We start from the raw sequence: 13,329 nt of genomic DNA, 5'->3' as shown, positions 1-13,329 counted from the left end.
TTTTAAACGCAATGCCAAACCCAGCCGCGATATTTGACCCAGCCGCGATGTTTGACCACAGTTATGGTACTTTTTTTTTTTTTTTGGTAGAACCATAGTTATGGTGCTTTTTTTCGGGGGGTGTGTAGGAAACAGTTGTGGTACTGGAGGTGAACCCCTAAGCACACAAAGATGGAGGAAGAGAAACCAAGCCAATCCTTGCATGCTGGACATGAGAGAGAGAGAGAGAGTGTGGCTAATGCGAGGTGTGAGAAATATATGGGTCCAGTCTCCTGTCTAATAGCCTAGCAATGAGGCTTCAACTGAAAGTAACAAAACATTTCCACATTCCGCATTAATTGTAATGATAAGCAATAACCAAGTCTTACAGTATAACAGAATTCTTTTTTAATTTGGTAAAATGGTCTGCAGGAAATTTCAGACTAGAGAAAGAAATACACATGGCATCAGCCAAAGCCTTGCATCACAGTGTGACGAAAATCAGCCACCCAAAAGCTGGAGGAGGGGAGATGATTTTGGGCGAGATTTGCCAATAATTTATATCATATGCACAATATAAGAGGATTCAACACCAAGGAATAACAATACTTGCAATTTCCACAATCTGTAAACAATGACCAGGTCCACCATATACACGGTTTAGCCTGACAGTTCTTGAAATGTGTGGATTTTATGCCATCGATCATCAAAGATGCACAAATCACGAAACATTTGATATGACAAGCATGCCATACCGACATCGATCTTTGATATATCTGTGGTTGAGCTGCATGCATGTTTTACTTCTGAAATTTGTGCTTTAATTCTTCAATAAGTTGATAGTTGGTCCGCCTATTAATCCAACTATAATTTTTTTTTAGTCAACGCCATGCATCCTAGGTTTCGAAGTTTCTTTAATTTTTGGTCTCTAGTGGCCATACACATTTATTCTCCAATGTATATATACAGTTACAAATAATTGTGTATCCACAGATATAAAATATATGCAGAGACAATATAATTGTATGCATGGAGAATCTAACTGTATGCAAAAACTAGTATAAATGTGTTTGTGAGTACGTGCAAATCCTACATAAGCATATGAACAACTAAAATTTAAATGATAGTGATCAAAGGACTATACGTTTTAGTGCTAATTTCCTTCCTCTTAATGCCTTGTAGCGGATGCATTAAATTGGATCTAGCTTCCATGTTTTCTTTTTGGGGTACAGAATAGGAGTCAAAGACTCAACAAAATTGGACATAGCTTCCTTGAAGCTTGCCCTTTACACGGGACCAGTGGAAGGCATGTGATACGTATGGGAGAGCCAAGCATCATCTATAGGATGATAAAATGGTCAATGATTAATAGATACATGTCCGCCATGTGCTTACATGGACTCGGGTCGCACCTTTCATATGAAAGAAGGATTCTCCTTCTTTGCACGAATGCACTATTGGATCATCAACTGCTCACATTGAGAACCGTGCAAGTAGATGAACATGGAGTTTGGAGTGCTTCGGGATCCATGCATTGGGTGATCCAATGGTAGATTCGTGCAAAGGGAGGTGATCCTTCTTCCGCGCCAAAAACACAATCCCATCCTGTATTTGAATTTACAAATGGTTGCATGTTATTGGGCTTCCCATTGTTAAAACAATTAAAAAAAAAGCACTGCAGCGTATCTAAACAATAATTAAATAAAAAAAGACATGCTTGCAGGATTTCGATTGTGTCAATAAAAAGGTAATACAGTATCTGATAGCGAACTATTCCAAATCAATGTGCAGAAAGAAGGAAAACTTAGAATGAGCTAACAATATCCTGTCCATTTTAGATTAATCTCAATATCTCAAGTAACAAGGATACATCGCACCGACAGAATGGTTCGACTGGTATTAAAGAAGTTGGGCAATTGGTTTGTGGCATAGTTTTGATCTGAGGACATGCCCCTAGATTTGGATAAAATGATATTTTGGTGCCGTCCAGCCAACGAATCCAGTGGCTGTGACCATAGTTATGTTTTTTTTTTTTTTTTTTTTTTTTTTGGTTTTTTTTTTTAATGAAGACCATAAGCCATTTAAAGTGCACACTTGACGTTCAACCAAAAAAAGAAAAGAGTTGACATATCCATGGTCAATGACTTCTTGCGTGAGGTGGAAGCTAGAGCCTTGTGACCATGTTCGTTGCTCGATCCTGCTTATTGTGCAGTTCTGATCGAATCTAGTGGTTGACGAAGGCTAGGAATTGATACCTAACTTGTTGCTCCCTAACTTCTTGTTGGACAACAAACATCCGTCATGCATGATCTCCATTGTTAAGCCATGGCAATAATCTGCCCTCCTTTCTTTGGTAATAGAGAATAATATGCCTTGGAGCCTGCTTGTTTGTTTATGAGATTTTTCAAAAGACATAAATTTGTTATAGCTATCATTAATTTTGGTTGTTTGTAATACTAGTATTGGAAAGGCAAGTGAATAATCCCACATGGAAAGATTACAAGAAAGGAAAATATTTTATATACATTTAAACTAGTCTTGTACTTGAAAAAAATATGGTTGAAAATTTGGAGGAAAATTCAAATTTCTTCTAAAAACTTATTGAAATATTATATATATATATATATAATATTTAAATAATCAAAGAATTGGCACTTGGTTGTTGAAACATGCCTGTTTTAAGAATAGTATAGCTCTCTTGCCATGATACATGGCCACCATCTGGAATCGAACCAAAGGCCTCTCCCCAAGAGGCAAGAGGAGAGGTTGCCAAGCCTGAGAGTTTTAAAGCTAAGTTTTCTCATGACTAGCTAGCTAGGTTTCTACTAGCATAGAAAATCCTCCATTCAGGAAGGAGACATAAAAGATGGTGCCAGACTAAATTCAGTGTTGCAGCTTTGCTGGAGAAATTCCAATTATTTCTCTCCTCCAAATGCACTAACATAGGGTTAACATAACATATTGACGTATCATTGTAATACGAAGGATACGCCTATCAAAGGACTTACATGGCAAATACCAAGATCTTGCACTAAATTAGTTAGACTTGTCAACGAATAACCAAGTAGACTAAGAAACTATGGTCCTAAGCACCAATATTGGACAATTTTCATGAGATATTAGATTCATATTTTAGCTGTAGAATCAATTAAAGTCTTTACATATCAATTAGATTGATTTGTCATGGAATAATGTCTGCCATTAATTGCAGCTATAAATATATCCAAAAAAAATAAAATATCTCTAAATATTTTTGAGCTCAACATAAGATCCATCCTTAGCGCTTCCTCTGAATGCTTGATGATGAAAGAAAGCTACACAATCAGCAGTCCCATCCATCTCATGATAGATCTATCTAGCAATAAAAGCAATATCCTCTCTTCCTAGCTCCCAAATTTCCTCTAGAAGGGAAGGTGGGGCAGGGTAAGCCAATCCTCCTAATCTATCTTTAGGTCTAGCCAATTACAACCGTAGAGTCTCCTTCAAGAAAGATGCAATCAGTCCCCAACTCTCGTTGCGCATATATGGTACCCGTCCAAGTTGTCTTCAACTCTGCTGCTAGAACCAAGGTGTCAAAGATCAGAATTCCACCTGTCGTAATAAATCTGGAGTCTGGACATCTGATCACAAGCCGAGGTGTCAAAGATCAGACTTGCAACCGGTTTTCAATAGAGCTTGAGCTAAAAAAAATGACAGTATGGCAAGCTTCTCCTACATTGGCGATTGTCTAAACCTTAAAAATGCTATACACTAATTTTAAGCTAATCTATAAAAAAATGCCAGGCAAATGTGTAAAAGGTGATGGTCACAGACCACCTTCTCATATGACCGCCAAAGCGAAAACATGTGGGACAGCTCGTTCACGTATTCTTCCGGACCACAGGATACTGCAATCATGAAACACAAGCTCAATCCCAAAAGTGGCCTCTCACAAATAATGAATTCCTCACAAAAATGGGAGTTTCCAAAAAAGTAACCCAATTACTACCAAAAAAATAGTAACCTGACAAGGAAAATAGGATTTCTCCATCAACCATTTTGTCTCATTGATATCAGTGGTATGCATCATAGGCTTTAGTTTAATGAAAACAAACAATACTACACTTCTATCTTAATTTTATCTGCGAAATAGACAGTTTGACTGCATCTATCTTTTAAATCTTTAATGGAAGATACCATATGTCTTGGCCTTTACCCTTATATCTAAGTAGGCACTACTCTTATTGTTCGGTGCTTGCATAAGAGACCATCTTTAACCTGGCTTTTGAAGAATGAGAATCTAAAAGTTCAATGTCAGTTATAAGCCCATGGTACAACAAACTGCTAATCATCATCAGAACACTATATTTCTGGAAATTATATACATTGAAAAATACATTTTATAGTTTTCTCAAAGGAACAAAAAACATTTTATAGGACATGAAGCTTCAGAATCAATTCCACATACCTGCCAACCGTACAAAACTACAACCATGAGATAGGTATTTTGATATTTATCATCTTTACAAGCTAAAAAACCTTCATTTGATGTATTGCGACAGCCACCTGAAACCATCACCATAACCCATCTTGCGGACAATGCTGCACATAAAGAGCTCTATGGGCCGGATGTTGGTATTGGAATAATCAATTCTCCCCTTGCCGGTAGTGCAGTTTGCCAGGCCTAGATGGTAACGTAGCTCATCCTCCGAAGCAGCATAAGGAATGTCTATCTTGTTTCCGAGGACAAGAAATGGAACGTTGGCTAGAGTTTCATCTCCTAGCAATGCATCCAGTTCAATTTTGGATTCAAGGAATCGCTCCTTGTCTGCTGCATCCACTATATATACAACTGCATCGACCTACAGGTTATACCCGGTTAGAGCGTAAACCATTGCTTTGGATTTAACTCATCAGATCAATGAAAAAAAAAAAGAGAAGATTTCTGAAGTAGAAATTTTAGGAAAATATAGTTCGGGATCACAGTTTACTAATGTGGGCAAGATACCCTGACATCTGTGAGCAAACACAAGGTAAATAACTAAATATACTGTTTCTATGACTATTTCTGATGAAAAAGTTTCCCTTGTACAAGAAAATGAAGCGTGCCATGTTTGACATCGGTATAAAAGGAAATCCCTTTGCAACTTCACGTTCATAAAAGTAAAGCCAAGAAGATATTTGAGAATGATAACAATTCTATCCAGATCTTCATTCCACACATCTTAGATTAAAGATCATTAGCCTTACCTCCGGAATTCACCACTCCCTCTCAACCAACAAGAGGTGCCTCTATCCAGCCTTAATAACATTGAAGGATCCTTACGTAAAAGAAAGATAGTTGCATTTAATTGTCAGAATATTATACTGACCTTATGCACAGTCTACTTGTCCACTTCAAAGACTCAGAATATACCATTTTCCCTGTGAGATGACAGGAATTAGTTTGGAAATCACAAGCAAAACAATCTATGGTAAGCAAGAAAGGGTCCTCTCATTCAATTCCAACATTTTCAAGGGTTTCTATTTCTTAAAGATAGGGGTCTATTCCAAATTTCTCTTTTATTAGCACTTCAGAAAGCAATTTTCACATTTTGACCATGCTATTTGGATGTTCTATGAAAAAACCTCCAAAAGGCCCTTTCAGAAAGCAATATTCACATTTTCAATTCCATTTTACTCAGCAGCAGGGACCACCATGGTTTGTCCTTTTGTTGTTGATAAGTTCTATCTCACTAATCTACTGTTCATAAAAGAGTGATTTAATTTCAGTAACTTCTGCTGAGAAACTTTTCCCGTACGCAAGTAAACTCTATGATGGTAGAACACAGAAAAGACAGAATTCATCAACAACAGAGAGAGAAAACCAAGAGCCACGATAAGATCTTTCTTTTCTTTTCTTTTTTATCTATTTACTTCAAAGGATCACAAAAGCTTCTGGCTCATTAGTATGGGTGACTATAACAGTAAAAAGTACTGGGTTTTATGGTCCGGAATGATGAGATGTTTGTCTTATGTATACAGTTTTCTTTGGAGAATTAGTGAATGATCAAAGTCCGTGCCAAAACCTCATCTGAGCTGGACAGAATTTTTAAAAATAAATAAATATAAAAAGATATGGGAATGAACCTAGTGTGGATGGCGGATCAAGTACCGGCAGCTTAAGCAAATTCATGAATACCAGGAAAATGCCAGGGAAGTCATGAAAAACTCTTCGAGGACTAGCATCAAATGAGTAACAAAAGATAATCGCCTACAAACCTGTATCACATATTATAGTCCATATCTTCTATTAGATCCAACAAATCATAACTTTCTAATTGCTGTATCAAAACTAAAAGGCATTTTCCTCAAATAATTGCAAGTATAAAACCTTTATACGACAAAATGTGCTCTCCCAAGTTTCTCTACTAATCTTACTAGCAGAAACTTTTCATAGCCTCTTCAGAATCTCTTTTAATTCCACGATTTCCCATCGGTACAAGCACATTTATCTACAAATGTGGGTTAGATACAAGCAAAACCCACTAGAAATGATATTGCCACATTACAAATGTTCATTCAATATGTTTTTCTTGACTCAGCAACCAATTGATGATTCAACAAAATCTGGAAATTTCTTAAGTTTGACAAGTTGTAAATTTCAAAAAAAAAGTTCAAGATCCAGAAAGATATGCTTGTGAAATGATTTTTCCTTTTCTCATTCTCTTATTCATTGAGAGTGAGAGTAAGAGAGGGAGAGACAGAGAGATTCTGCAATCTTGTATCAAGTAACTGCCAGTTTGTTAATTATTTGTTTATCAGGCATCAGAGCTTCAACTAACCATCAGATCTCAACGTAGATCCATTGTAACTTAAGAAAAAAAGGTGGACCCCTTTGGCATTTAGATGCATTTTTTTTTCATAAACAGTCATCTTGTATAATTATTTTTTTTGTTCATGGTATTTAGACTAACACTATCTCAATCATACATGTATATACCAACTTAGACTGAAGCCTTGATGAGAACATGCTCTATCGTCCAACCTATTTCTCATGGAATCAATCCAATTGTTGATCATGATACTTCTAGGAGCTTCACAACACTGGGTGCTACACAGATTGGCACTTCCACCGCTTGATCCAATTATGCAATTGATATCCTTGACATTTGATCCATACTTTGCTTTGCTTCTAGAGAAGGAGGGGGGGGTTGTGCGGGTGGAGCCATGTCCATAAGTAATCCCAAAAATATATAGTTCATAGACATGGCTGCTCCATTAACTGTCAAACTAAGCACCAAAATTCCTACTGAAAGACAAATAGGAGACATTCATAGGACACCACGTGAGGTTAGCCCAATCAGTCAACTAGCCCATTCAAGTTACCTAAAGGTGAATTTGGAGTCCTAGTTCTCTGGGGGCCTTGATGGGTTAGGAAACCAGCATCTATTCATAGAGGACATAAAGAAAGGCTTATAGAGTTCATCGATACTCCGTATACAGGAGAATGACAAGAGAGAAGACCAATATGCTCAGTGATCCCTGATAAGTTGTTCAATAGGTCAACCAAGGTTCAAGAGCACTGTAGCTATCTTCAGGACAAGATATGCTCTCCAATATCAGTATAAATTATGCTTTTGCCTGACCAAGAAAATGACAACCTTGTGCACACATGATTATGCTAACATAAGGACTTCTAGTAAAAGCCAATCTCTAAAACTCACTACTATCGCTTAAAAAAAAAAAAAATCTCCCTTAAATAAAAGATAAACTAAAAAAATAGTGTTAACCACTTTCCATTGGAGCTAGATCGATACCCCATCTTTGAACTCAAGTTAGAATTGTGGTTTTTGGTTAAATTCGATTGCAAACTTTTTGCTATTATTAGTGATACTGGTGCTTACTTTACTAGTCGGAATAGCTATTTTTGAAAGAGCCTTTTAGTGCATTGAAAAATGCGATAACTTGACTATGGAAAAGATGGAAGTTCAACAGAAGAATGATAATATGGGCAGGTATATTCAAGAAGACAGTTTTAAGGGCTTCAATAATGAGATCATACAACAATTTCAGGATATGAAGATCCATCAAGGAGAACTGAAGGAGTAACAATTGAGCACCAGGAGATGTAATTAAAAGCTTACGTTCTACATGAATAAATGATATCTTACACAGTTGAATTTGGTGGATATTTTTTGTCCAGTTTACCATTTCGACTTAGAAATACGTCAATTGTTTCATTCCATCTTTCTTTTGAGCAAAACTATTGGCTCCATGCCGAATTTAAATGACCAGATATTCGGCTAACTAGTTATGCACAACATGTTAGATGTCATTTCACTGTGTCCATAAAACAATTGTGAGTATATTCATTACGGTCAGGATAACATTCACATAACTTCGAATAATTCAAGCGAACTCTAGATTGTGATTTCAGATGACAGAAAGGCCAGTGAAATTAAATCTTGATCTGAATTTCCTGATTATTTTTTCTTAATAGAATCATAGTGAATAAGTCCATTTGTTTTGTTACAACAACAGTTTCAAGAAGGGAAGAAATCAATACAGATATCAGGACAATCCAAAGTTACCTCATATATACAACTATATTCCTTCCTCCATAAGTCCAAATTCTTTAAAAAACAAACCATATTCATATCTTAACATCAACACCAAATTAAGATAGATAGAAAAAAATTCAAGAAATTCTTTCCTTCTTTCACCACTGTAGCTAAACCGCCACATGAGAAGTAGAAGGAAGGATGGTGAAGTGAATTACCTTAGCGTAATAGTCCCTCCAGACTCTGCGGGCCATCCGATGGCCCCCCAAATCGAACGCCGTGAACTTGATCTTCCCGATCATCAGTTCTTCTGACGTCGGGAACTGCGTCGGTTGGTGCTGCGCCAACCTCTGCTCCCAAAAAGGGAAAAAAAAAAATATCAAACCCTTTGACTAAAAACTGTGCTACAATAGACTATGTTTTCTTTCTTATATAAGAAAACAGAGGAAGAGAAATCTACTAAATTATTAAGGAGGAAAGGAAAGGCAAGAGGAAGAGAAGGGATGGAGGACTGGACCCGACCTCATCTTTGAGCATGTGGAGAAGGGTCGTCTTTCCGGCGTTGTCGAGGCCCAAGAAGAGGATCTTCGCCTCCTTGGCCGCCAGCCCCAGCATCGCCAGGATCCCGTACAGCCACTCCACAAGGAACATCTCTCTGTCTCTCTCGCTCCCCTCTTTCTTCCTTCCTTCCCCCTCTCTTCACGCACAGTCACCGGGGTTTCTCACGCCTTCTTTTTCTTTGCTCCTTACCCTTTCTTAGCCTCGAAGGCGGTGGTAGCCAGAACAACGAGAGAGCATCCGAGCTCTCGTTCTTTACGATATGGACGAAAAGATGACGAACTTACGGTCTCGCTTCCGTCTTGTTTTTGTGTCGCTGGGCCGGGTCTGGCTGGGCGGAATAGGTTGTTCCGGAGGAGCAACAGGTGAAGACTAAAGTGGTGAGTAAGGAAGAATCCTTAAAATTGGGCTTTGCTGGGCCATACAAAGGTCGGTCCACATTTCTGTTTTACCCATCCATTATTATTATTATTTTTTGTGTGTGTTTTATGTTGTATTTCTTGGACTTTGTTATCATTTCTACTAGCAAGATAACCATGTTAGATTGAAATAAGGGTGAGAGATGGAAGGACATGATTATGAAGAAGTAGATGCTTCTATTAGATCACCCACTTAATTCAAAGACTGGATTTACCTTTCCATGAAATCAAGGTATTATTTTGTGATAGAAAGTCTATCAACCTTTCACGATATCAAGAATGACTTTGGTTAGAAAAGAAAATAATGGAAACTTGAGGATGGAAGAAAGGGCATGACACTAGAGGCATCAGAACCCAATCCGATATGAAACTCGAGCTTTGCTGAAAACCCAGCCCAACACAACCTTATATGGGCTAGCTGGGTCGAGGATTTTTTCTTGAGTGAATTGAATTGGGCAGCTGGTTTGGTATTGTTACATCATTTCACTTGGCTTGGCTGCGCTGGTTTCGAGAATGGTCGATCTCTTTCTCCTCCGCTACTAGCTGTGTAGTTAATACCCAACTCTGAGCCATGGTGGGTCAAATCTCAGGTTGGGATGGAGTGGGTTATAGATAGTAGGTTCGAGGTTGGCTTGCGGTGGTTTGACCGGTGTATGCGTACGGGTTGAAGATCTGCAACATCCAGTCAGGATCGATTCGAATGGATACGTTTCCGGAAGTGGCCCAGGCCCACGCTCATGATATATATATATATATATATATAGGCATAAAAAATCTGACATTGAGTGCACCATCTCTTCCAATTGATTCACGTAGTTATTATTTTTTAATGTATATTTAATATTTTGTAGATCGATTTTTGTATGACGAAGATATCCCTGCCTCAAATGTCATATTTTGACTTTGGATGTCACAATATTACCTCGGATGTCATAATTTTTTTCTTAAAGAATAGAGATATTTTTGTCATTCAAAATTTTTTATGACAAAAATATTTTTTTTTATAAAAAATTATGACATTCGAGATCATATTTGGCCTCGGATGTCATAATGTGAGAAGGACATTTTTGTTCAATTATTTTTCAATACGTATCTAATGTTCGCAGATCAACTTTTTTATTTGAAAATTTTAAATGACGGATGTGCTGTGAAAAAATTATAATATCCTATATGAATATTATAATATCCCGCAAGTCGAATGTCATAATTTATTACAAAAAATAGTAGTATTTTCATCATATAAAATTTTTAAATAAAAAAATTGATCTGTAAGTATTAAATGTGCATTAGAAAGTAAAGACTATATGGGCCAATCGAATGAGACAGTGCATTCTACGTCGGATTTTCTATACTGCTCGTGGTATGGAAAGAATTTCTCTCTCTCTCTATATATATATATATAGTCTCGGTTTAGACGGGGCTATGTTTTCAAGCTGATTTCCAAATCAAGCCTACTTTTTCACCCAGCTCGATCAAAGGCCTATTTTTAGTGCCCAAGCCCATTAAATTTCGGGCAGGGTTGGATAGGCCCCCCTGGCCCATAATTTGCTCTCAGAATTTCTCCTAACCGCATATACGCCATTAAATGACTCCTACATATACAACTATTCCAGATTTGGATATTGCAAAACCGAGAGCAAGTTTATCGGCGCCAGCTTGATTTGTAGAATTAGGTTATAGCCATAAAATTTAACAAACAAGCAACGTTAGTACAGCTTCCATAGCTTCGCCATATATTCCCTATCCAACCTCCAAGCCAAGTGATTTGAGATGCGCTAGATCCCTAACCTGTTACTACGTTTAATAGAAGTAATCCCACTTAGTTTTCTATTATGATATCTATGCTAGAGCTCTTGATTTGCTTGTATACATGAAAAATCCTCCTCTAGCGTAAGTTTGAACTCTTTTTACATCACTTAGTCAAATGCCACTATATCTACGGTTTTTAAGAAAGGATGATAAGACCAATAAGATTTCATTTAAATAATAAAATGTCACAAAAAAAAAGGAAGATAGATAGAATAACCAAAGGATGGCGTTAAGGGGGGAAACAAAAAAGCTCCCTCAATGGGCTAGATTATATGAGCTGCTATTCCAGAAATTTTTGGTTGCAAAAGGAATTTCTATTGGATGCCTTTGTGCTACCGTCATCGAAATGTCTCCATAAAAATGTTTAATTTGTTGCATGAGCTTCAAGTGCGCTCTTTGTAATATTTTTTCCATTTCTTTCATTTTCTTCTTTTATGTTAGGAAAATAAGAGTGCCACTAATCATTTCAAGAGAAATGATGAAAATGCTACATATATATACCTCAATTTTTAAACCTTCTCTATTTGAACACAGTGCAACTTGCCTTGTCGTAATGATCCGAAACAATCCTTTTGCTATCCGAAACAATCCTTTTCCAATCCAAAACAATCCCTCTCTTGTAGTGATCCACAACGAAATTAACCTATCCCTCTCTTAGTGATCCAAAACAATCTTTTTCCTCATGTGGATACAAACTACGACAGGACATGTTTTTGTCACATAACCATGGCATTATCTGCGCCAAGTACTCCAGAAAACAGCACCCAAGAATCAAGCATCAAAACTCCATTATTCCAACAAGTGATACAACTGCTGAGCTACAGCCCAGCTTGCCGGTGTTCTTCTTTCGATGGTCCAACACAGACAGTCCTTTTTTTCACGTAGGTGAAGTCGTAACCAAGATAGCATGCAGCTGTTTCACATGAACCGTGACAGTGGCTTTCCCAGATCTCATCACACCGAACTTCTTTATAAATATCGTGTCCCCAGGTAACATGGGATGGTTTCTGACATAAATCCTCGGTCCACTAATAATTGAGCATGCCTGAAGGTCTTGCCAAGCGCACTGGACCCCTTCTATAACATCAACATAGCCTTTAGCTGTTTCTAAATCGCCATGACTCATAAGAGACTTATTTACTGGGAGCAAGTACATGCATCGGTCTCCATAGTAACTGACCCTTAAGTACCCATCTGCATGCTTCCATGACACTTACCAAACCTGACACATATTATCCCGTTAAACACAAGCCACGGACGATAAAGTGCCAACTTTGCATGCAGTACGTGTAATATATTTCTACGATCTCGTAACAGATTCCTGGATACTAAAACCACTTGCTGCTGGTGGTGAAGCACTGTGTTGTCCCTACAACCCTGCAAGTGTTGCTATATCCAACCTGACATGATAAAGCACGGATAGCATGCTCATTTTATTTTAAGATTCGCCAACCATCATGGGTAGTTGGAGCATTGATGCTTATTAACGCCTGGGCTACTGCATCTTGCCCACGTCCTGTGCATTCACGAGTTCATGTAATGGTAATAATGGCGATCACCATGAATGGTCCTGCAGCTATAACGTTAGGACTGACATTACTACACAGGAGTGTCCCACAACTTTGAGTCTCGATCGGGTGCAATCCAGTAGGCTGATTAATATACGGATGGTAAAGTAGCTCGAGCCAAGAGCACGGTCAACTAGCTAGGTTACAGTCATACTGACGGCCTACCTCCGGGCTTCGCCAGTCCGCGGACTCTGCACATTCTGAGGCACATTCAAGCACAGCCCTTGCGCATCTCGGAGCGGTAAAGACGTCTGGCTCATGAGTCCGTACGTAGGATCCACAAAAGCCACCATGAATGACGAGCTCCATAAACGCTTATGAGGCGTTCTCTGAAAACGAGGAGATGATGGCATTGATTGGCAAAATGATGATGAACGCGTGCAAATTTGGGCCCAGAAGAGAATTCATCCATGTGGTTATTGCTAACACCGACTAGTGGCCGATCCCCCGAAGTTGCACGGCCTGATTTAATTT

The 13,329-nt window shown here is 38.1% G+C and overlaps 1 protein-coding gene across 1 annotated transcript; it reads right to left on the bottom strand.

Annotated features, from left to right (window-relative positions):
• Nucleotides 1-4,290: 4,290 nt before the first annotated feature.
• On the bottom strand, nucleotides 4,291-9,304 carry LOC105045065 (small COPII coat GTPase SAR1A). Its single transcript, XM_010923229.4, has 3 exons — nucleotides 9,024-9,304; nucleotides 8,720-8,851; nucleotides 4,291-4,820 (listed from the first exon to the last, which is right to left on the bottom strand). Exons 1-3 carry the CDS (start codon nucleotides 9,150-9,152, stop codon nucleotides 4,500-4,502), a joined length of 582 nt encoding a protein of 193 aa, XP_010921531.1. The 5' UTR covers nucleotides 9,153-9,304; the 3' UTR covers nucleotides 4,291-4,499.
• Nucleotides 9,305-13,329: the final 4,025 nt, after the last annotated feature.

The sequence above is a fragment of the Elaeis guineensis genome, chromosome 2 (genome assembly GCF_000442705.2).
Source record: "Elaeis guineensis isolate ETL-2024a chromosome 2, EG11, whole genome shotgun sequence".
Taxonomy (NCBI): Eukaryota; Viridiplantae; Streptophyta; class Magnoliopsida; order Arecales; family Arecaceae; genus Elaeis; species Elaeis guineensis.
The sequence above is the reverse complement of the archived record's forward strand: the minus strand, read 5'-3'. Positions and strand labels throughout refer to the sequence as shown.